Source organism: Leptodactylus fuscus, chromosome 3 (genome assembly GCF_031893055.1).
Source record: "Leptodactylus fuscus isolate aLepFus1 chromosome 3, aLepFus1.hap2, whole genome shotgun sequence".
Lineage (NCBI taxonomy): Eukaryota > Metazoa > Chordata > Amphibia > Anura > Leptodactylidae > Leptodactylus > Leptodactylus fuscus.
The window spans coordinates 224,607,346-224,631,668 of record NC_134267.1 but is presented as its reverse complement, the minus strand read 5'-3'; the positions used below and the strand labels follow the sequence as shown (position 1 = coordinate 224,631,668).

General features: G+C 42.0%; 2 protein-coding genes across 2 annotated transcripts in view; both read left to right on the top strand.

The window, feature by feature from the left end:
* LOC142198579 (uncharacterized) overlaps positions 1 to 24,323 on the top strand; it is a 302,293-nt gene that overhangs the window by 29,030 nt on the left and 248,940 nt on the right. The gene's annotated exons all lie outside the window — the stretch shown is intronic.
* LOC142196946 (serine/threonine-protein kinase SBK1-like) lies at positions 1,655 to 8,688 on the top strand. Its single transcript, XM_075266920.1, has 5 exons — positions 1,655 to 1,675; positions 5,990 to 6,135; positions 7,034 to 7,182; positions 7,515 to 7,717; positions 8,026 to 8,688. Exons 1-5 carry the CDS (start codon positions 1,655 to 1,657, stop codon positions 8,686 to 8,688), a joined length of 1,182 nt encoding a protein of 393 aa, XP_075123021.1.

Here is a 24,323-nt window from a genome sequence, read left to right as displayed (position 1 = left end):
TGTTTTATCAGATGGGCTGACTGGCACACGGTGTAGTTGAGCAGAAATGGCTCAGCACTACTACCAATAGGAATGCATTGGCCAGCCTTCGGCCAATCAGCGCTGGCTCTGCCGGAGGAGGTGGAGTCTAAGGTCGGACCTGAATGGAGACTGGTGTGGAGCGATCTTAGACTCCGCCTCCTCCAGCAGAGCCAGCGCTGATTGGTCAAATTCCGTACTCTGGCCAATCAGCGCTGGCCAATGCATTCTTATGGGGAAAAGTTAGCTTGCGAAAATCGCAAACTGACAGGGATTTCCATGAAATAAAGTGACTTTTATGCCCCCAGACATGCTTCCCCTGCTGTCCCAGTGTCATTCCAGGGTGTTGGTATCATTTCCTGGGGTGTCATAGTGGACTTGGTGACCCTCCAGACACGGATTTGGGTTTCCCCCTTAACGAGTATATGTTCCCCATAGAATATAATGGAGTTTGAAACCCGTTCGAACACTCGAACAGTGAGCGGCTGTTCGAATCGAATTTCGAACCTCGAACATTTTAGTGTTCGCTCATCTCTATTAGTAACCACTATACAGCAAACAACTATAAGATTATACCCGCTGGTCATGAGCATATAGTTACGGTTCGGCACATACCTGCTACATAAGAGTCAGCTTTAATTTCCATAAAGGCATTTACTACTGGCATGGTGTAAAATACACGAACATGATCAGTCAATGTATGCTATTGTGAGGACATGAGATAGACCCTACTTATATGTATGTCTCTAACTTGCAATCTAGTGGAGATTCCCAATCAATATATACAGTATATGTACATATGGGTTTTTGGATTACACGCTGTGAGTTGCAATAAGGTAGATGTACACACGTTATATCTGTTGGGTTCAAAATACTCATGGACTTTAAAAAAAGCATATATCATTTTATGTGTGAATTTTAGAATTACACTTTAAATAAAGGTTAAGTTTTAGTCTTTCTACAGCAATTTGTGTAAATCGCTCATCTCTAATCAAAGCCCATATGAAACTACTGGTGGCTTCATCATAATACACTCCTAGAGAAACTCCTGTTATTAGGGACATATCATGAATGAAACATATTCCTTATCCACAGGGAGGGAGATGAGGGTCTCATTACTGAACCTCCCCCGATCACAATAGACATCCCGAGTAGTGAGGCAATGGAAAGCAGCTCCTATTTTCCTTGTCCCCTCCATCCTCCATGTACACCGGTGACTGCCCACACATTAGCTGACAATGTGACTTGTATTGTAATTCAGTACTTGGTTTACTCAAGAAGGGAAAGTAGGTAAACCCTCTTACAACTACTATCAGCCACCCTGTGCTCCCCTCGGGGCACAGCCTTGTGCTCAGCAACAACAACGGCAAATCATCCCTAGGAAATGTCCTAATGTCCTATGAGTGGCTTAGATATTGGACAAGACGCCCTCGATGGACAAGATAAAGTGGTTACCTATGGGATCCCGTAGACCCCATAGACTGCCCGGTTTCCATCCAAAAAATCTGAGGGAAAAAGTTCTGCTTACTGGAATGGGGAACGGAAACCCCGAACAGTCACACAATGCTAGTGTCACCGAAGCAATTTACGCCAGACAGAAGGACAAAATGGGCATTGATGGGCACTACACTGCGACATGACTGTTCTTAGTTTACAGGTTGGAAACATAAGGGCGATTTGGGTGGGAGAGAAAGTCATAGATAATGTTCCAAATCATTGTATTCATTCATTTATAAAAAATTTGGAAATTTGATGGGAATGTGGAAAAAAAAAATCACAATTTCCAAAATGTGAAATTCTCTGCTTTTCAGGCAGATAGTCCCACCACCCAAATACATGAATACGTATTATCTCCCATAGCTCTGCTTTATATCGGCATCATCTTTTAATCGGCCTTTCATTTATTTTGGACATTATAAAGCTTACAAGTGTAACAGCGATTTTTCCAGATTTACAAGAACATTTCCCAAACTCATTATTTAGGGACCACTTCAGTTCTGAAGAGGATTATAAAGGCCGATATATTAGAAACTCCTATAAATCACCACATTTCTAAAACTGCGCCCCTCAAATTATACAAAACAGCATTTGGGGTCACAGGAGGTACAATTTGTTTGTTCCCTTTATGATTTATACTGACCTCCTGATGATCCCTAGACAATAGAGGTGACACGAGTAGGGGTCAGTTTTGGGAGTGTTTAGCACATTGTCATGTGTATGCTTTGCCTAATCCCTCTCCTATTATCCAGGGGGGTGTCAGTAACTGCAGGCTATACATTAGTTGGCAGCCAGCAGTGCAGTGTATACACACAGATCCTTACAGGTGTTACTTGCTGAATCTTTCTCACCTACTTTGTGATGCAGTAATTCCTTGTAGATTTACTCTCTTATTCACATGTAAGATAAGGTCTATAAACATGGGCTAAATACGGAATTGTTTGTAGGTGATACTGGAATCTGCACAGAGTTATTGTGAGGCCGTCACCTCAAGGCTCCCAGTATTTGCACAGACATTACATCTGGGCTTCATATACATATATGTATTATTGGGAGACTTTATTCTACTTTTTATTACTAAAAGCTAAGTTTTATAGCCCCTCCCCCTCAGTGATATTTACATATGAGTGTCTACCCTATAGTGAAAAACAGCATTTGGGAAGTTTAACCCTTTAAGCATTTCAAAGGAATTATAACAATATGGTGGTCAAATTTAGAACTTTCATTATTATTATTATTATTATTATTATTATTATTATTATTATTATTTTATCCCTAAAATTATCACATTCACAAAAGGTTAAAGGAGAAAATACATCTCACAGTTTGTTATACAATTTCTCACAAGCCCAGAAATACCCCACACAGGGGTGTAAACTGATTTTTGGGCACTCAGGAGCGCACAGAAGAGGATGAGCGACACTTGGCATTTGAAAATTAGATTTTGCTTAAGGCACCATGCGCCATGTCTCATCTGCAGAGCCCCTAGAGCACCAATACAGTGGAAACCCCAAAAAAGTGACGGACCCCCGCACTTTTTAGCTTTTGGAGTACAGATTTAGGGGGACTTTCGGGACATCATATTGTTTTTGAAGAGCCCTGGAGGTGCCAGTAAGTTGGAATTCTCCAAAAAGTTACCCCATTTTGTAGGGGCAATTTTAGGGTCTCTACAAATATGTTATGTGTCCAAAATCCAACAATCTAAATCTATGCTACAAAAGCCACATACTGCTCCTTCACATCTGCGCCTATTTGTGTGCCCAAATGGCAGTTTACGCTCACATGTATGACACCGGTGTACCCAGGATAACATAGTTAATGCCATGTGTGGGTATAAACTGCTGTTTGGGCACAGCCGGAGCGCCATTTTGTTTTAGGAGCATAGTTTGGTTTTCGGATGTCATGCCCCTTATGCAGAGCCCTGAATTGTCAGTAAAGTGGATTCTGCAGACTTGTGACCCCATAAATGATTGCGCAGCTGATATTCAAAAGGGAAAATTGCAATCTTTCCTGAGATACGCTATTTCAGTGCCCGATAGGTTGTGCCCAGTTTGAGTCAGTAGAAACACACTCCAAAAACTATGTGGGTATCCCTGGCACAACTGCTTTTGGAGCCTTCATCTATGATACAAGCCGGGCACAACATATTATGCATTGGAAATAGATATTCCTGGAAAAATTGCCATTTTCACTTTTCATGGTCAGCTGCGTATTCATTTCTGGACAATAAATTATAGCAACTCTTGGATAAATTCCTTCGAGGGGAGGGGGGTGTAGTTTCTATAATGGGGTCACATGTCAGGGGGTTCCAGGTTACTGGCATTTCAGGAGCTCTGCAGAAGTGTCATGACATCCAAAAGTTAAAATGTCTAAATCTGCACCAAAAACCAAATATCTATGAGATAGATAGATAGATAGATAGATAGAAAATTATTTCCAAAAGGAGAGAATTAATAATTTCTGAAGAATATATTGAGACTGACCTCTGTATAAACTGCCCTTGAGGTGTCTGGAATGGGGGCTGACTCCAAGGGGACGACTAATCCTTTGTCTGTGTTGTTGTAGGACTTCCAGATACAAGGAGCAGAACAAACACCAGTCTAGGGCCATACAGGATAATTAGTGAGATCCTAATGTAATGCTAATTGGGCTAATTGCGTTACAATCTCTAAACATTGGCCTTTTTATATGGTGTCGCCCCCCACAGGTCGTCTGGTCTACAGTGTAAGATTTTGTTTTTCCTTTTGAACACTTGAGAATAAAGCTGGGATTACTTCTGTATTACCTACAATGGAGTCACTTTGTAAGAAAGAATTATTCCACTTTCAGTAGGGAAGAAGCGAGGCCTCTCTTGTCACCGATATTCAATTTCTAACACAATGGGTCTATGGTAAAGTTATAGGGTATATTACAGGGGCATACGGGGGCTCACCATAATGATATAGATCATCCCCCATTATGTTTCATCACATATTAAAGCTTTTAGTAATAACCCGGTGATCTCCCTCCCTGTGGCAGAATCCTTTACACCCGGACAACTTCTGTACTATCTCTAGTATATGATGGATAGATAGATAGATAGATAGATAGATAGATAGATAGATAGATAGATAGATAGATAGATAGATGGATGGATGGATAGACAGGTATATACAAGATGGATGTGGTGACATTGTTGGGAAACTAACCCTTGTAACTAAAAGTGAAAAAGAAAATCCACTTCAATTATATATTAATAAATATTCAGAAAAGCCTGGCAGTAATAATTTATGAAATGGACGTCTGTATAACCTGATACTGAGGTTTGGCCCCTGCTCAGTAATGGCGGGCGCTGGCACTTCTTATATATTTACACTTGATAGTAAATCCTAAGTTTAATGATATTACATTATTTTTCTGTATTGAAGCCGGGACTGAGGGTGTAGAATGGTCACAGGTCACATCATTTACAAATTGGAGGTCACAGAGAGAGATGAGATATTAGCCCGAAAATCTCTCTGTAATATTACACATAAGCCTTCACTTCATGCTGCCAAATTATTCCAATCTTATGGTATCATTTTGCCTGTTTTAACCCCTTCCCAACCTCCACCGTCCTATTACGGCTGATGTTGAGTCTTTAACTATACTGACGGCTCAGGAGCTGAGAAACCCCCAAAGCGCCGGGTCTCTATTGTATTATACAGCAACAATCTTGTGCTATTACCCGCGAGCAGCCCCTGTCAGAGCTGACCAAGGCGCCATTTTTCTGCCAGAACATGAGCACTGCCATTTTAGGGAAGATTGTCCAGAACAAAATTGTGGGTTGGTGATTGATTGCAAAGACAGCCGGGAGCTTATTGAAGACTCCTAAATCCCCTAGGGGGTCTAATAAATACTGAACTAAATATTAGTAATAAATGTGTGTGAGTGTATGTTATAAATAGTGTGTGTATATATGTGTACATATATATTAGTGTATATATACAAGATAAATTAAAAAGAATTACAAATACAAATCTCCCCCTTCCCTAGAATACATAGAAGAGTAACATAAATATACACATTATGTGTCCAAGAAAATCTACATAATACTAGGCTGGGCCTGAATAGCTGAGAGTGCAATGTCCCAGCATAGAACATGTACATTACAATGTGAGACAAGGGTCCAGTTTCTGTGTAGGCCATAGGAGAATAGAAAAGACTTGGGTTGTTGTAATGACAGAATAAATGACATTAGCAATTCAGTAAACAAACAATAGACAGGTTAGCACCTCCATGACACCTCTATACACTGAATAGATTGTAGACGCTTCACCTGAACTAACTGAATAACAATAGAATCTCCAGTGTTAAGTGTTAATGAGGCCACAAAATACCAATTGAATAGACATGTCCCCATACAATTGCTAATAAAGGGGGAGTGACCACAACTTCATTAAGAATCTCCTGGCTATAAGATGGGATGGAGAATTGGTCTCATTGCTATTCCTAGAATTGCTCTCTGGAGAAGACATCAGTGGACACATCTTGTTATATCTTACTGACTGGATCTGATATTTTTCCTAAAATCCAACAACCCTACTTATTGCAACCAACTGGCCGTGAGAACCTCTTCATCCATCCCACATCACTACCCAGGTAAGTCTGCTCCTCCATGCTTTATAGATTTGGGGTCATTACTAGTAGGTTTGGGGTCTTGTTGCCTTCTGACTAGAACATGATCATTACCCTTTTAGTTATCAGCCATAGATTCTAATGTCCAATGGCACAAATGTGGTTGTGAGATGTTTATTCCAGGGGATATTTATTCCTTATCCATATACTAGGGCAGAAATAGCTTTGTGGGGTCTGACTGCTGAAACCCCCACCGATCCCTACCATGTTATACTCCCATCCTATATGGAATGGTGGATGTACAATGTGCCCCTTACTCTATTTACATGGGGAGGGGGTAAAACATCCCAGTTCTAGAGAGTAGAGGGGGGTCCTATAGATGGTGGATAAATATTTCTCTGCTATATCTCCTGTAACCCCTAAGAGTAGTTTGTACGTTCATGTCGGTGACTTTGTTCCATTTTCCATCTTTGCTTGTTGCTTTGTCAGCATAACTATGTGCCAGCTTGTTCTTTGCATGACAAGTTATACTGTTACTTGGCACCATTTTGGGTACAGATAAGTTTTGACATGGCAGCTTTGTCCGGCGGGTCATTACCATTACAGTGATTCCCTATTTATATTGGTTTATTAAGTTTTACCACTTTTACTAAATAAAACGTCATTTTTCAAAAACTGAACAATTTGCCCGGGGTCTCCGTATTCTGATGCCTTTCACTTTCTTACTGTTGTATAGATGGAGATATGGAAGGGCTTTGTATTTGCAGAGTAAGATGTAGTTTTTATTGGCACTTATTTCTGTATTTACTTTATTACTATTTTGGGGGGTGAGTTGACAAAAATACATCACACGATATAATCTCTCTCTCCATATATATATATGACCATATACTAATCCTCCATATACTGTATATTCCTGTAGAGTAATGTTGAGTCTCTGGTTTGTAGGAATCACAATGGACATCATCAGCGTTTTCCATGTCCAGGACATCTGTGAAGTCTTCTGCATAGTAAAGACGCTCGGAGAAGGGACATATGGGCAAGTGGTACTTGCTCAAGATTACAGAACAGGTATGTGACTAATGATGGCAATATACTCTATTATTTAAAATTTTGTATGCAGGTGGAGAAAATTTCTTGAAAGTAAGAATGCTTCCAAATTATGGTTTTTGTTTTCTGTCTTTGCTGCAGATTTTGATGTGTTTTTGAGCCAAAGCCAGGAGTGGATTGAGCAGAAGTTATAAGAGCTTCCTATAGATTTTCTATTACTTTCTTGGCTTTGACTCAAAAAACCTCTACAAAATCTGCAACAAAAAAATCTGATTGATGGCAGATCCCAAATAAATCAGTGAGATCCACCATATCAAAGACCGGTCATAATAAAATGTCTTTTTGGATTTTAGGAACTCTGCTGGCAGCAAAGCTTCAAAGAAAAGAGAGGACGGATCGGAATCTGTTCCTTTCTGAGCTGTCGTTGTCAGTCCGTCTTTCTGAGCACCCCAGCATTATCAGGACCCACCCCATCTTCATAGAAACTCCTGAACATTATATACTGACCCAGGAGCTGGCACCTTCAGGAACCATGCATGAGCTTATTAAAGACCAGGTAAGAAAAGCCTACTTTATATGTTCTCCTACATACAATATCCCTCTTCTATACTGTTACATACCAAAGGCTAGAGGTAGACATGTGATGTGACATAGGCTGACATCATGACACTTAGGAATACACTGAGCCCTACAATAGGTGGAGGAGACTCTCCTAACATTACAACGTTTCATACAAAATGGCTGTCACAGTAACAGATTGACCTGCTGCTGCACCAACCCCATCATCTCTGCCACAGTCCTATATATGTGATTATATATGGTAGTATATACCTACATCTCATAATACTCATCTGATTTCTGCAGGTTGGGATGCCTGAAGATCGTCTGAAGCGGTGCGCTGTCCAAATTTCAAGTGCTCTGTCATTTATGCACATGAGAGGTCTGGTGCACCAGGATCTAAAGCCCGACAATGTCTTCCTTATGGACCCAGAGTGCCACCAGATAAAGTTGGGAGACTTTGGACTCACACGTTATGCGGGCAGCCTCGTCCCAATAATGTCCCACATCATTCCATTTATGGCCCCGGAAATATGCAACTTGAAGAGCGGTGAGTATCTATATTTAAGTGCTAGTGTGGACACTTGGGCTTTTGGAGTTCTTCTCTTTGTTGCCTTAACAGGTTATTACCCCTGGGAGGGGGCCACTGAAGAGGACGGGATGTACCAGCGATTCAGACAGTGGCAGCAAAGTTCAGGACTTACACCGCTGCCTAGAAATTGGGAGACTGTGACAATACAAGTGTTACCGATGTTCAATTTACTGTTTGATGAAGACCCCTCTGATAGACATTCTGTGGTCTTGGACCGTATTCACACACCATGGAAGGCTATCATTATAGAAGACGAGGAAAGTGAAGTAATCGTCATATCGGATGATGAAGACAACACAGCAAGCCCCGGCAATCCGCTCATGAACATCTATTCAGGAAACCATCTAGATATCGGAGCTGAAGTGGAGATCGCCTAAGGCTTCTTGCTGGGGCCGTCATTCTTGTAAGATCTTGGTGGTGAGTACTACAATATAATTATCAGCTATAGTGGAAGACATAATATATCATTGCCAACTGCAGAGATCGCTCTGGGGACACTACAAGGTTATGGCCGCCAACTTATATTGTACACTGTAAGATCCTTGATGATTTCTTAGGATATTTTTACTGGGACTTAAAATTTCCTGTCTTACTTCAATGCCACAAAGACGCAGATCTCCAGTTATGTCTAGAATGTTTTCCTAATAGTTTTTTCTTTCTATCATGTGATCAAATCTCTTCAGGACATTTCACAAGTGACCATGGAAGAAACTGCAGAGAGTCAAAACACTGGAGATGATGTTCAGATGCTGAAGAATCTTGGCAAGGAGGATCTCTGGTCACATCATCATGTCTTGTGAGAAGGAAACAGGTAACCCCCAGTCAGTGTCAGATACATTGTATGGGACAATCCAGATAGAACTCAATGCTTATATAATTCACTGCTTTATTGTTCAGAAATATTGGGGTTTGTTTTTTTTAAATTTTTATGATTTTCTTTAATTTCGGTTATTTCAGTCTCATATAGGTCTATGACATGGGGACATTATTTTTATTAGATTTCTTCCACTTTAGGAAATTCCTACTTGTGATCTGCTGGAATCTGTGGTGAGACCTGGCAGTAAGTGTTTAATGTCCCTGCACTGCCCCCCAGGGGGAATGGCGGCTGTCGGGATCACTTTTTTCTATAGGGAGGGGTTTGCTGAACATTTGTGTATAATTTATTAATCTATTGTATTTTCTTTCAGCAGGAAGCAATTTCTCTGTAGCAACATAACTGTATATAGGGAGATCCCTCTGATACTAAACCCATATATACAAATACCCATATATAGATATACCCATATATAGACATACCCATATACCTTATACACATATACCCATATATACAATTACCCATATATAGATATAACCATATACACATATACCCATATATACACATACCCATATACCTTATACACATATACTCATATATAGATATAACCATATACACATATACCCATATATACACATACCCATATACCTTATACACATATACCCATATATACAATTACCCATATATAGATATAACCATATACACATATACCCATATATACACATACCCATATACCTTATACACATATACTCATATATAGATATAACCATATACACATATACCCATATATAGACATACCCATATACCTTATACACATATACCCATATATACATATACCCATATAAGGTTTCACCAGCATCATAGAGGGGGATTCTTTACAGTAAGAGCAGTGAGGCTATGGAGTCTCTGCCCCATGAAGTGGTGATGGCGGATACATTGGACAAGTTCAGAGGGCCTGGATGTCTTTCTAGAACAGAATAATATTCCGGGTTATGGATTCTAGATTTTAAGGACACGCTGATCCAGGGTCTTATACTGACTGCCAGATTGGAGTCGGGAAGGAATTTTTTCCCTGAATAATTGCCATAAGCCTCGTGGGGTTTTTTGCCTTCCTCTGGATCAGCACTGTAGGGACTGTAGGGTTATAGGTTGGACTTGATGGACTATTGTCTTCATACAACCTCATCTACTATGTAACTAGTTATAGACAGTCTAGAATGGGATTATTTTTAGGGATGTGAATAGTTTGTAACACTTGTTAGTTTCCTTTACTGCCATTTAGTTAGACTGGCTTGCTTTGTTAGTTAGTGTAGGGACTCGCAAGAAAATGAGGACCCTTGACGTGGGTTGCGAGCTTACATGTTTTTGCCAAAACAATTTTTTACATTCTTTGTTTTTAAAGAACAATTTAACAGAACTTTTTCAAATTTTGGCAAAAATATAACCAATACCTCATTATCTGACTGATTTAAATAAAAGTTTTTAAATAAGTTTCTGTGTCGTGTTTCAATTTGTAAAATGTTTAATGTGAAGAGATTTCTGCCGTTCTGTGGACATTGTATGAGCTGAGCTGCAGTAATGTCTTCACAGAACGTGACATGTGAGATGTGGACCAGGCCTGAGAGGTGGATTACAAATGATTCTTGTGGGGAGAAAAATCCAAGATTTGGCCATTTCTATGAATGTTATAAAGTGATGCGAGTCTACAATTGTCAGATACATAGAGCTGCCAGGTCTCTACCTGTATACTATTACATTGTAGGATCTCTGCAGATCAAGGTCTGTCAATCTCAGCCTATATAGGGCAGCCAATAAGTAGTGGTCTGTGGAATTCTGAAGGTCTGTGTTAGGGAATGATATGGTTACTCAATATCAGAGGGTTTATTAATAGAGATGAGCGAACAGTAAAATGTTCAATATTCGTTTTGAGTAGCCTCTCAATATTTGACTACTCGAATCGAATATCGAACCCTATTATAGTCTATGGGGGAAAAATGCTTGTTTCAGGGGTAGGCAACATTCAATTAAATAAAACTTACCAAGTCCACGAGTGAGGGTCGGGCTGGATCCTCCGAGAAGTCTTCTCCGTGCAGCGTCCCCACGACGTCTTCCGGCTCTGAATTCACTCTGCCAGGCACGGGCCTGGGCAGAGCCGACTGCACATGTCCGCGCTACAAGAAAATGGCTGCATACAATTAAAGTTTTATAGATAGGTTCCTAGGAGCCCTGACAGTGTCATACACTATGTTTTATAGATAGGTTCCTAGGAGCCCTGACAGTGTCATACACTATGTTTTATGGATGGGTTCCTAGGAGCCCTAAATTACAGGATTTAGAAAATTGAAGGGAAATGATCCCGTTTTGACATTGGATTGGATATTGGCCTTAGAATCAATTTGTAACATTACACATAACCCTTCATGTCCCTCATAACAAATATTTATATTTTATATTCACTTTATTCCCAAACTTTTACATTCCTGGAGTATTAAACAAGAATGTCTTCATTGTATGACACCATCTAGAGATTTGGTGCATGTTTTATGGCAATCCCAAATTTTACCAATCTCAGGAAAAAAATATTGGCCCATCTTTCTTTTGGTTTTAATCATTGAATTTAATTTAATCACTGAATTCAGCCTTAGCCTCACTGAAATCACCACTATTACTATGATCAGAGTACGGTAACACTCACTCACTGTTGTTCTCTGCTATCAGCCATAATCAGAGGCCACCAGTCACATGACTCATGTTAGCCAATTAACCGAGGACAACACTGACCCCTATTAGCCGACGGAAATTTGCAGGTCATTATCAGAGGATTGTCTCCAGGGGATGGAGGAAAATAAAATATCTATCTATCTATCTATCTATCTATCTATCTATCTATCTATCTATCTATCTATCTATGTGTGTTTTATTATATATATATATATATATATATATATATATATATATATATATATATATATAATACTTTATAAAAAAAAATTACCCAAATTTCCTAATAACGCTGAAGAATAAAAGATTATTTTAGAGAAAAAAAACATGGACTGCACATCCCAGTATATTACATTGATCTATGCTTCTCAAAAAATAACACAATGTTCTTAGTATATGTTACTATGTGTTGTGATGGTGGTTGCCATGTGGTACCCCCCCCCCCCCAATAGAGTAGGCATCCACTATATAGAGGCCACCATAACCTGGCTAGTGGGCTTATACACCATGGTCAATATGTATACTAAGAACCTTATATTATTTTTTTGTAGATTTTGCTGAGACGCTACATCAGTGTATAATACTAGGATCTGCATTTGCTTTGCTTGGTCCCAGCGCTCCTCCCGTTCGGCCCAGGTGGCCTTTATTAGCAGGAGATTATATAAGGGATCCATCTATTAGCGCTCAGTCCCATCACTGAGGACATATGGTAAGGGGAACTTTTTGGGGTCTGTTCACATGGTGCAGTGCTGTTTGGTGACTGTGTCCATAGACTGGTGTTGTCCAGAGCCTCGGGGCTTTGCCTGGTAACATTCAGGGCTGTTTTTTGTGAAAGTGTAGCCCCAAATTATATTATATCACAGAATTGTCATATTTAGTTGATTCAAAAAGCAGTGGCATTGAAAGGGTCTTTAAACCCCCCCCCCCCCTTTTTTTTATTTTTATATTTTGTATAAATAAGCATATTGGCTGTGACATAACACCGCTATACCATGGAGAACTATTACCGCTATGTAGACAATTACTGGATATAAAACATTATACAGAGGCCACTAGAGCTCATTTATAAATGGGGGTCTACATACTTATAATAGTAGAAAAAACAAATTAACCAAAGGCACAAATACTGAATTTCAATAATAAAGTGCAAAAAATGTTGTCAAAAAGACAGAAATTCATAAATGAATAAAGTTTATTAGGAATAATTAATAAAAATAAGAAAACAAAGTAACAAAATGAATACAAATAAATTACATATAAGACAGGGGAACCAAAACTACCAGAGAACAATGTGGCAGGTGCAGGGATCATACTGGTGCGGGGTATAAACATATAATGCTGCTGTAAATTGTACAAGAGACAATGTCTGATGAAGCCATATCGGTGAAACGCACGTCCATTTGTGGTAAGGTCCCATTATGATTTACTAAAGGTGCTTTTTCCTGTGGGTCTACTTTGGTGATGTTTGGAACCTGACCAGGTTTTCTTGTGCTTTACTATTAGCCTCTGCCTTGTTCATTATTATGCGCACACTTGGTCACTTTTCTTTACTGCTATCTTTTTCAGAAGGGTTGATGCTCTATATATCCGCTATATATGTACCTGTTACATTGTACACCCTGCACCCCTATTACATGGTTTTGGTTGAGGGATTTATGGTTTAGATTTTTACAATCCTGCTATATTGAGACATTGTCTATTGTACGATTTACAGCAGCATTATATGTTTATACCCCGCACCAGTATGATCCCTGCACCTTCCACATTGTTCTCTGGTAGTTTTGGTTCCCCTGTCTTATATGTAATTTATTTGTATTCATTTTGTTAATTTGTTTTCCTATTTTTATTAATTATTCCGAATAAACTTTATTCATTTATACATTTTTTATACTTTGTTCCTATTATATTCGCTCCCTTTGTAAATACCTTGTAATAGCCTTCCTTGAATATAATACTTCTGCCTTATAAATAGCCCCTCATACAAATGATCGGTCCCTCCGCAGTAAGTGTAAGACCCTTAATCTTTAAAAAAAATAATAAAAGTTTTCCTCCATGATACGTTGCCCCAAAGAGTGAAATCTCGTGATCTGGGGGATCCGCTATACAGAGGTTTCCGTGTAGTGCCTGGTGGGCTTATACACCTTGATCAAAATAAAATGTATTATTATTATTATCATAATGTATACTAAGAACCTTGTGCTCATTGTTGTAGGTTTTGCTGAGAAGTATAAGATCAATGTGTAATACTGAGAGGTGCGGCCCAGGTCTCTTTAGGAGGAGAATAAAATCTGTTCAAATAAAATTTTTAATAAAAGTAAATTTCTAAAGTCCACAATTAGGCTGACTATAAGGCGGGGGTAATACTAACATATCTGGCATGTATTTAACCTTCCATGTCCATAGAATACACCCATATAAAATGATTGTGGGAATATATTCCTAGAGAAACTACCGATAAAAGGATTATATCCCGGCCATTAGTCCACACAATATAATGTAATCAGCAGACATTGTGTAACTATATACAACAGTAGTCATTCAGGTTGTCAGACATGGACAAGTGCGGTGTAGTTGTCGCCTCTCACATTAGCACAACAAGTGGACAATTAGCCGGGAACCAGAACACTGGGTATTTGGTGCTGGACAGCAGAATCTGAATAGGCCTGAATAAGTTATTGTTACTATGCGCAGTCAGGGGGGTATGTAGAGTATTTTTTTTTTTGGGGGGGGGGCGGTGCACACAGCAAGATAACAATATGACTTGTATAAAAAGTTCTCCAAACTCAGTTTAGGAAGAAAAGTAGAACCCTTTCATCTATTATGGGCCATTTTGTGTTCCCTGGGGCCTAAGCTTTCTTTTTGTTGTGCCCCTGTCCCATCCTATAGCTATGCACTGACTGTCTGCACCTTAATAAGAGAAGTGACTTATATTCTAATTCCATATTGACTTACAACGACAAGGTAAATACTTTCTGCTGCCTGCACCTTGTTATACCTGGGGCTGGGAATGGGCAGAAATAGGAAAGTGAGAGGTAATGGGCTACTCATGGCCGCTTATCTCATGTGCTCCTGACTGTAGAGTAGTAATGGATGTGTTGCTGCCATGTTATAGTTATAGAAGGGGCAACACGGTGGCTCAGTGGTTAGCACTGCAGCCTTGCAACACTGGAGTCCTGGGTATGAATCCTGCCAGGAACAACATCTGCAAGGAGTTTGTATGTTCTCCCTGTGTTTGCGTGGATTTCCTCCCATTCTCACAAAAAACAAAACATTCTGATAGGAGAACAAAAAATGTACATTGTGATCCCTATATGGGGCTCAAAATCTACATAAAAAATCTATAGTTAATTACACCACAAGCTGTAGGGGACCCCTTAATCTTTTCCGGGGTCCCACGTGGCGTAAAGGATTTACAGTGTCTGCAAAGTGGATGGGATTGTAACGGAAAAATACACACAGCGGACACATGGCAATATCCAAAAATCATTGTGCAGCGTGTCAATTATATCTACGGAAACATCAACAGTTTCGCTATAGATATTAGGGAAGCAGAAAGAAATCTTTGCAGACGTTCCGTGAAAAGCGCTGCCTTGGTAGTTTTTCCTGCATCACTTTTTTGCTGCCGCCGCTACAGGGGGCCTTAGACCAGTTCCCATCTGCGTTCGGGCCATTCTGTTCCACTCTCTGCTTGAAGAATGTGCAGGGAAAAGTTCTGCAAGCAGCATTCCTCTCTCTCCACGTTCTTCGTATGGAAAGCACATGGACCCCATTATGGTCTATGGGGTCCGCTGTTTCCTTAGGTAACTGCTTTTTTATCTGAATTAGGTTTCCATTCGGAGGTCCCCAAGCAGAAACCCATGCGCAGATGTGAACCGGGCCTAAGTTTCAAGGAGACCAATACTATAAATAATACATTACAATTGAGGGTGTAGGAGGCCGACATAGATCTTGTATTATGGCTCAGGATCTTCATGTTACACTTCTGGTTGGAAAAAATAAAAGCAGAGTAATTCAGTGATAGGTCTCAAAAAGATAATATACAACTTTTAATATTGAATAAATGTAATCTATCCGGATAGTTCTACGAGTAATAAGGCCGCCTATCACTAGTGTTGGTGACTCCGCCGCAGAATCCACCTAAAATCAGAGAGAAAATTCCTGCAAGGACTTCAGCCACGCCAACTCTGTGTCCTGCCAGATCCCTCTATTCCCCATCTAGCCTAGTCTAAGTATCTTGAATTTTTCGTTTGTTTTATACTCTCCACATCCAAAAGCCATAACTTTTTTAATCACCCCTTTCCTTAAATCACAAATAACAAAAAGAAAAAAAAAAACTAATTTGGTATTCCCATGTCCGGAAATGCCCAAACACTAAACCTATCTAAATATTTTTTCCTTGCTGTGAAAACTGTAGAGGGCCAAACTTTATTCTGTTTCACCTACCAGAAATATTTGAGTAAAAAGGAATCAATTCCTCAGAATCCCCAAAATGGTAAAAATAACAACACACAACTTTCTCTATGTAGCTCTATGTACGAAATTGCAAAAAAAAAAAAACCCCACAGGAGTCAGAATATGGCAACTCAAAAAATATCTTTCAGTGTTTTAAGCTGTTAAAATATTACAAAAACAATATAAATGCTGTAGGGCTGTAATCGTGATAAGCTGCAGAATACAGGTAAGGCCGGGTTCACACTAACGTTCAATGTTCATCTGCTTTCTGAGCATGTGCAGAAAAAGAATAGACAGTAATAACTGACAAAATAATGGACACCCGTCCGTTACTCATAGACTTCAATGTTAAAAAATAACGGACCCCTGACATCTGTTACAAAACCGATATTTTTCATAGACACAAGTCCGGCTTGCAGGATGTTTTGTCCGTGAAAAATAATGGAGATGTGATGGATTTGGTGTAAACGGACAATAATGGTCACTAACAGACCCAGAGAGAATCAAACTGGTTCACACCTGTTCTTGGGATTTCCTTCTTTGGGTTTGATTAGTGACCCCAAAAACTGAAATCCGCTTAAAAGCAGTTACCCATGGACTATATATACCCACAATACTATACAGTATATATATATATATATATATATATATATATATATATAGATAGATATACACACACACACAGTAGTAGAATACCTGCAGCTTCGCTTGTGAGAAACATGTGAAATTGTTGGTTATTTTAGTTAAAATCATCCATTTCTTTACAAGCCCCGAGTCCCGTTGTTCACTTGTCTCAGCTCTTTGACACAATTTTCAATTCGTAGATTTTGGATGAACTTACCTGATAGACTTTTGTTTTTTGGGCGCATTTTACAAACCAGTCCTTAGTATTGCACACCTCCCAACTTTCGAAAAACTGAAAGCTGCAATAAATTTAGCCCTGCCCACTTTTGTGTTGACTCCGCCCATTCTCATTAATTTTTCATGTGCCCGCACACAGTATAATCCTCCTACAGTCACCCATAAATTATATGTTCCCCCTCTATCTCTCCCCCAGTTTCATATACACCCTTCATCTGCCCCCAGATTCATGTCCCCCTCCATCTCTGCCCCCAGATTCATGTCCCCCTCCATCTCTGCCCGCAGATTCATGTACTCTCCATCTCTGCCCCCAGATTCATGTCCTCTCCATCTCTGCCCGCAGATTCATATCCTCTCCATCTCTGCCCCCAGATTCATGTCTCTCCATCTCTGCCCCCAGATTCATGTCTCTCCATCTCTGCCCCCAGATTCATGTCCCCTCCATCTCTGCCCCCAGATTCATGTTTCCACATCTCTGCCCCCAGATTCATGTCTCCACATCTCTGCCCCCAGATTCATGTCCCCTCCATCTCTGCCCCCAGATTCATGTCCCCCATCTCTGCCCCCAGATTCATGTCCCCTCCATCTCTGCCCCCAGATTCATGTTTCCACATCTCTGCCCCCAGATTCATGTCTCCACATCTCTGCCCCCAGATTCATGTCCCCTCCATCTCTGCCCCCAGATTCATGTCCCCCATCTCTGCCCCCAGATTCATGTCCCCTCCATCTCTGCCCCCAGATTCATGTCCCCTCCATCTCTGCCCCAGATTCATGTCCCCTCCATCTCTGCCCCCAGATTCATGTCCCCCATCTCTGCCCCCAGATTCATGTCCCCTCCATCTCTGCCCCCAGATTCATGTCCCCTCCATCTCTGCCCCCAGATTCATGTCCCCCATCTCTGCCCCCAGATTCATATCTCCACATCTCTGCCCGCAGATTCATGTCCCCACATCTCTGCCCCAGATTCATGTCCCCTCCATCTCTGTCCCCAGATTCATGTCTTCTCCATCTCTGCCCCCAGATTCATGTCTTCTCCATCTCTGCCCCCAGATTCATGTCCCCTCCATCTCTGTCTCCAGATTCATGTCCCCTTCATCTCTGCCCCCAGATTCATGTCTCCACATCTCTGCCCCCAGATTCATGTCTCCACATCTCTGCCCCCAGATTCATGTCCTCTCCATCTCTGCCCGCAGATTCATGTACTCTCCATCTCTGCCCCCAGATTCATGTCCTCTCCATCTCTGCCCGCAGATTCATGTCTCTCCATCTCTGCCCCCAGATTCATGTCTCTCCATCTCTGCCCCCAGATTCATGTCTCTCCATCTCTGCCCCCAGATTCATGTCCCCTCCATCTCTGCGCCCAGATTCATGTTTCCACATCTCTGCCCCCAGATTCATGTCCCCTCCATCTCTGCCCCCAGATTCATGTCCCCTCCATCTCTGCCCCCAGATTCATGTCCCCACATCTCTGCCCCAGATTCATGTCCCCTCCATCTCTGTCCCCAGATTCATGTCCCCTCCATCTCTGTCCTCAGATTCATGTCTCCACATTTCTGCCCCCAGATTCATGTCCCCTCCATCTCTGCGCCCAGATTCATGTCCCCTCCATCTCTGCCCCCAGATTCATGTCCCCTCCATCTCTGCCCCCAGATTCATGTCCCCTCCATCTCTGCCCCCAGATTCATGTCCCGTCCATCTCTGCCCCCAGATTCATGTCCCGTCCATCTCTGCCCCCAGATTCATGTCCCGTCCATCTCTGCCCCCAGATTCATGTCCCCCCATCTCTGCCCCCAGTGTCATGCCGTCCTCTCCTTCATCTGCCCCCAGTTTCACGTTCCACCTCCACATTACACTTACCTTCTCCTCGCTCCTCTGCCGCTCTCATCACGTCTACAAGCCAGTAGCCAGCGGCTAAGCAAGGAGCTGACCTGTGTCAGCTCCTTGCTTCAGCCGCATATGTGTTCAACTCAGATCTGTGTCCTCTGGACGCAGATCTGAGTTGAAATCAGGACATACCTCCCTCTAACCGGGACCGCGGTACATGTCACCGAAATCGTGAATGTCCTGCGGAAATCGGGACGGTTGGGAGGTATGCTATTGTGAGCCTTTAGTATTCACCTGACACTGGTAAGAGATGTAATAGGATGAATAGTAATCCAGAGCCGCCTCACACAGTATTACTATCACATCTCAGTAATGGAAACCGCCTCACAGGCCCATACCAGCCAATCAGAGCTCAGCTTTCACTTTACCTCAGCAGCTCCAGTGATGATGGCTCCTGTATAGGAAGCAATAATGACAATCTTACTATCAGGCAGTTTTGGCCTGACCAATATGGCTGCTCACTATCTATCTATAGTCCCTCATGTCTGTCTATATGTAGATATGACGGACTATATAGATATAGACTATAATGGGGGCCGTCAGGTTTTCGTTCAGTTTCTGTCTGGAAAATGCAGAGAGGAAAGTACTGCTTTCATACAGACATGACATTTTCCATTAAACTCCTTTTATCCGGGTGTCTGGAATGGGGGCTGACTCCAAGGAGAGGACTAATCCTTTGTTGTAGGACTTCCAGATACAAGGAAGAACAAACACCAGTCTAGAGCCATCCAGGATAATTAGTGAGATCCTAATGTAATGCTAATGACTAGTAATTGGCTTACACTCTCTATACATTGGCCTTTCTATGTGGAGTCTGTGTATAGCGCCCCCAGAGGTTGTCTGGTCTAGAACGTAAGATTTTTTTTTTTTTTTTCTTTAGAACACTTGAGAACAAAGCTGGGTTTATTTTCTGAGGATTTTCTGTATTTCCTACAATGGAGTCACTTTGTAAGAAAGAATTATTCCACTTTTAGTAGGTGTCATGACCTGGTTGTTTGTGTATTTTGTTTCGGTTGGGGATTTGATCCGGGCTCCTGTATTCTGCTGGTGGTTGCTTTGCCACTGGACCATCTGGTTTGGTATTGGGGTCAGTCCTCTTAGCATACTTGAGGTTCCAGGAATCGAACCTCAGGTGTTTAATATTGCCATCATCCTATGGGAGGATTCTGGGGCCTTTTTAAGGAAGAGGGCTGGCCCCACATGTTGCCGGTTTTTGTGGTTTACACCTTAGGATTCTTGGCTCTAGGAGGAGGATTGTTTTGGTGAAAGTTCCAACTGATTAGGAAGTGGTGTGAGAGTTGCCTGTTGTGTGTATCTGGTTTGTTCCCTCACACTTCATCTCCACCCTGTCCTTCTGCTCTGTTTGCCTGGCACTTTCTTGTGGTTTGAGAGGTTTTGGGTTCCAGTGTTTTCCCCAGTCCTGTGTTTACCCTTTCCTCACCTCTCCACTGTCCCTCTCCTCATTTTCTTGTTTTGTTTTGTGTTGTGCTGCGTGTCCGTGGTCCAGCACCTCCCAGCCCGTTTGTCTGTCTGCAGCTGCACCTTGATTTCTGTAGGGGTCACCACTTTAGAAACCCCAGTCCCTAGCTCTCCTATAGCTCTTGCCCTATCTGTCTGCTAGGTCTTCGTGCTAGAGAGCCAGGAGTTGTCGGGGCCAAGACTCGCTTGGGGACAGCTGACCACCACCCGTAGGCAGGGCCTAGCTAGCCACCGTAGTGCCAGGGATAGTCTCCCTCCCCTGTTTCCTTAGCGGTGCAACCTGCAATCCGGAATCTGGATCTGGACTCAGACACGAACATAACAGTAAAACCGGCCCAATATACCCATCGGTCTGTTGTATCATGGCCTCCCTGGAAGATGTGGTGACACAGATGCAGAGGCTAACTGCGAAGGTCATCGAAATGGACAAGCGTATGGAAGCAATGCCTGTAGTCATTCCTCGGACAACGGACCCTAAGATGGGCCTTCCGGAACCTTTTACCGGGGAGCGGCAGGATTTTTTTCGTTTTGAAAATGCTTGCAAATTGTATTTCCGGCTCAGGCCTCAGTCCTCTGGTGATGCATCACAACAGGTTGGCATTATCATGTCCTTGCTTAGAGGGTCTCCACAGACGTGGGCATTCTCGTTGCCAGCCTCTGCTCCTTGCCTACAGTCTGTGGAGGAATTTTTCAGGGCTCTTGGTCTGTTATGAGGACCCTGATCGGGAGTCTACTACTGAATCTATGCTGTGGTCCTTGCGTCAGGGAAAAAAAGACGCTGAGACCTACTGTGCGGAGTTCCGTAGGTGGGCAGCAGACACCACTTGGAACTCTTCAGCATTAAAAAGTTTTTTCCTGACTGGGTTAAATGCTAAAATTAAGGATCTTATGGTTGCTTTCCCCAAGCCTGAATCTCTCGAAGGACGCCATGCTGTCGGCGGTAAGGGCTGACAGGCGTCTCAGGGAGAGGCAGGCTGAGGATACTGACTGGCGTTTCAGGGCATCTGAGCTTTCCCACCCAGCTGAATTTTCTGATGAGCCCATGCAGCTGGGTGGTATGGTCAATCGCAGAGGGGAGCGAGAGAGGTGCCGTCAGACTGGTCGGTGCTTCTGCTGTGGAGAATTGGGCCACTTTATCGAATATTGTGAGAAACGTCCTAATCGCAGACCTGGTGGGGATGTAAAAAGGAGAAAATCTCCCTCTCCCAATGATATTTCTGTATCTAGTCCGGTTAGATTGGAATTTATAATATCATCTAGAGTTCTGTTTAATGGCAAATCTTCTCTGTGCAGTAACAGGGGGGAGATTAATGTCCTTATTGACTGTGGTTCAGCACAAGACAACTCATTGGAGTTAAAAGAATTGTCTCTCCCTATCCCAGTGTCTGCAATTGACAATTCTCCATTGGGTCTTAATGCCATTACCCATTCTGTTGCTGATTTTGATTTATGCTTAAAGCCTGATCATAAAGAAAAGATTGAATTGTTTGTTTTGCCTAATTTACCTGGCAGTATTGTTTTGGGGCTTCCCTGGCTGAGGAAGCATAATCCTGTGATTGATTGGCCCAATAATGTTATTTTGTCTTGGAGCAAGGAATGTGTCAAGGAGTGTGATGGCGCCATGATTGCCACAATAACAAATTGTACCTTACCTGCTGAAATATCAGATTTTCATGATGTCTTTAGTGAATCTGAATCAAAGACTTTACCTCCTCACCGGGAGTATGATTGTTCCATAGAATTTATTCCTGGGGCGTCTATGCCCAAAAGTCGCCTCTTTAATTTGTCTATATCTGAACGTGAGGCATTAAAAGATTATATAACCAAAAGTCTTGAAGCCGGTCACATTAGACCCTCAAAATCTCCCGTGGCGGTAGGGTTCTTCTTTGTAAAGAAAAAGGACGGAGGTCTACGTCCATGTTTAGACTTCCAGGAGATAAATAAAATTACGGTCAGGAACCCTTATCCCCTGCCTTTGATACCAGACCTGTTTAACCAAGTTGTGGGGGCCAAATGGTTCTCAAAAATTGACCTGAGGGGGGCCTATAACCTTTTGAGAATCAAGGAAGGGGATGAATGGAAAACCGCCTTTAATACCCCTGAGGGGCATTTTGAGAATCTTGTCATGCCATTCGGTCTAACGAATGCCCCAGCATTCTTTCAAAATTTCATCAATGATGTGTTAGGTCCAGTTCTTGGTAGAGGAGTTCTGGTTTACCTGGATGATATCTTGATTTATTCTAAGGATATTTCATCTCATTGGGCAAAGGTTAGAGAGGTCTTACAAATACTCCGAGAAAATGCTTTGTATGCTAAACCGGAAAAATGCTTGTTTGCGGTTCAAGAGTTGTCATTCTTGGGGTATATCGTGTCACAGGAGGGCTTCAAGATGGACCCAGGAAAAGTTAAAGCTGTGTTAGGTTGGCCAAGGCCTGAGACTTTGAAAGCACTGCAGCGGTTTCTGGGCTTTGCCAATTATTATAGAAAATGTATTAAAAAATTTTCTGTGATTGCTAATCCTATAACCAATTTGACAAAAAAAGGGGCAGATCTGGCGCAGTGGACTGTGGAGGCTGTTGAGGCCTCGAAGGCTAGATTTAGCTCAGCTCCTGTGCTTATCCAACCAGACGAAAATAAACCTTTTATAGTTGAGGTTGATGCTTGGTCCGTGGGTGTTGGAGCGGTACTGTCTCAGGAGAAAGAGGGGCATCTTCATCCATGCGCCTTCTTTTCTAAAAAGTTTTGTCCTGCGGAGTTGAATTATGACATTGGGGACCGTAAATTATTGGCTATTAAGTGGTCTTTGCAGCACTGGCATTTTTTGGAGGGTGCGAGACACCCTATTAAGATCCTTACGGATCACAAAAATCTTGTCTATTTGGATGCGGCTAAATGCTAGACAGGCTCGGTGGGCGCTTTTCTTTGCCAGGTTTAACTTTTCAGTCACCTATATCCCTGGTACCAAGAATGTCAGAGCAGATGCTCTTTCAAGGAGTGACTCCTAACCATGAAGCTGATAAACCTGAGTTTGTACTTAAGAGGGGAGTTGTGCTAGCAGCCTTAGACACTCAATTAGAAACTCAGATCCTAGCAGCCCAAGACAAAGCTCCTAGGGGTACCCCACGGGGTAAATTATTTGTTCCTCCAGATTTACAGGGTCAGTTGTTGTTGGAGTGTCATGATTCCAGGCTAGCGGGTCATCCTGGGGTTGCCGAGACTAAAAGATTAATTACAAGGAATTTTTGGTGGCCAGGGTGCAGGACAGAGGTGGCTGTGCACGTGGCCAAATGTGCAGTCTGTGCTAGGTCTAAGGCTTCACATGCTCAGACGGCAGGCCAGGGTTGTGGTGGATAGATTCAGTAAGATGTGCTATCTCATTCCTTTTCAAAAGCTACCCACAGCTAAGACTCTGCCAAAAGAATTTGTTAAAAATATTGTCCATTTGCATGGGGTTCCAGTAGACATTGTTTCCGACAGGGGTTCTCAGTTTGTGGCTCGGTTCTGGAGAGCGTTTTGTCGCAGGCTGGGTATAAATCTATCCTTTTCCTCCGGGTACCATCCCGAGGCCAACGGGCAAACAGAAATAAAAAATCAGGATATTGAGCAGTTCCTTCGCTGTTTTGTGTCTGACAACCAAGATGATTGGGTAGATTTCTTACCTTTGGCTGAATTTGCTCTCAATAATCACGATTCTTCTGCGGCGGGCTGCTCTTCGTTCTTTTGTTGCAGTGGTAAGCACCCTATATTTGGCCCCTTTTCTGGAGTAAAGTCCTTAGTACCAGAGGAGGAGTCCTTCTCGAA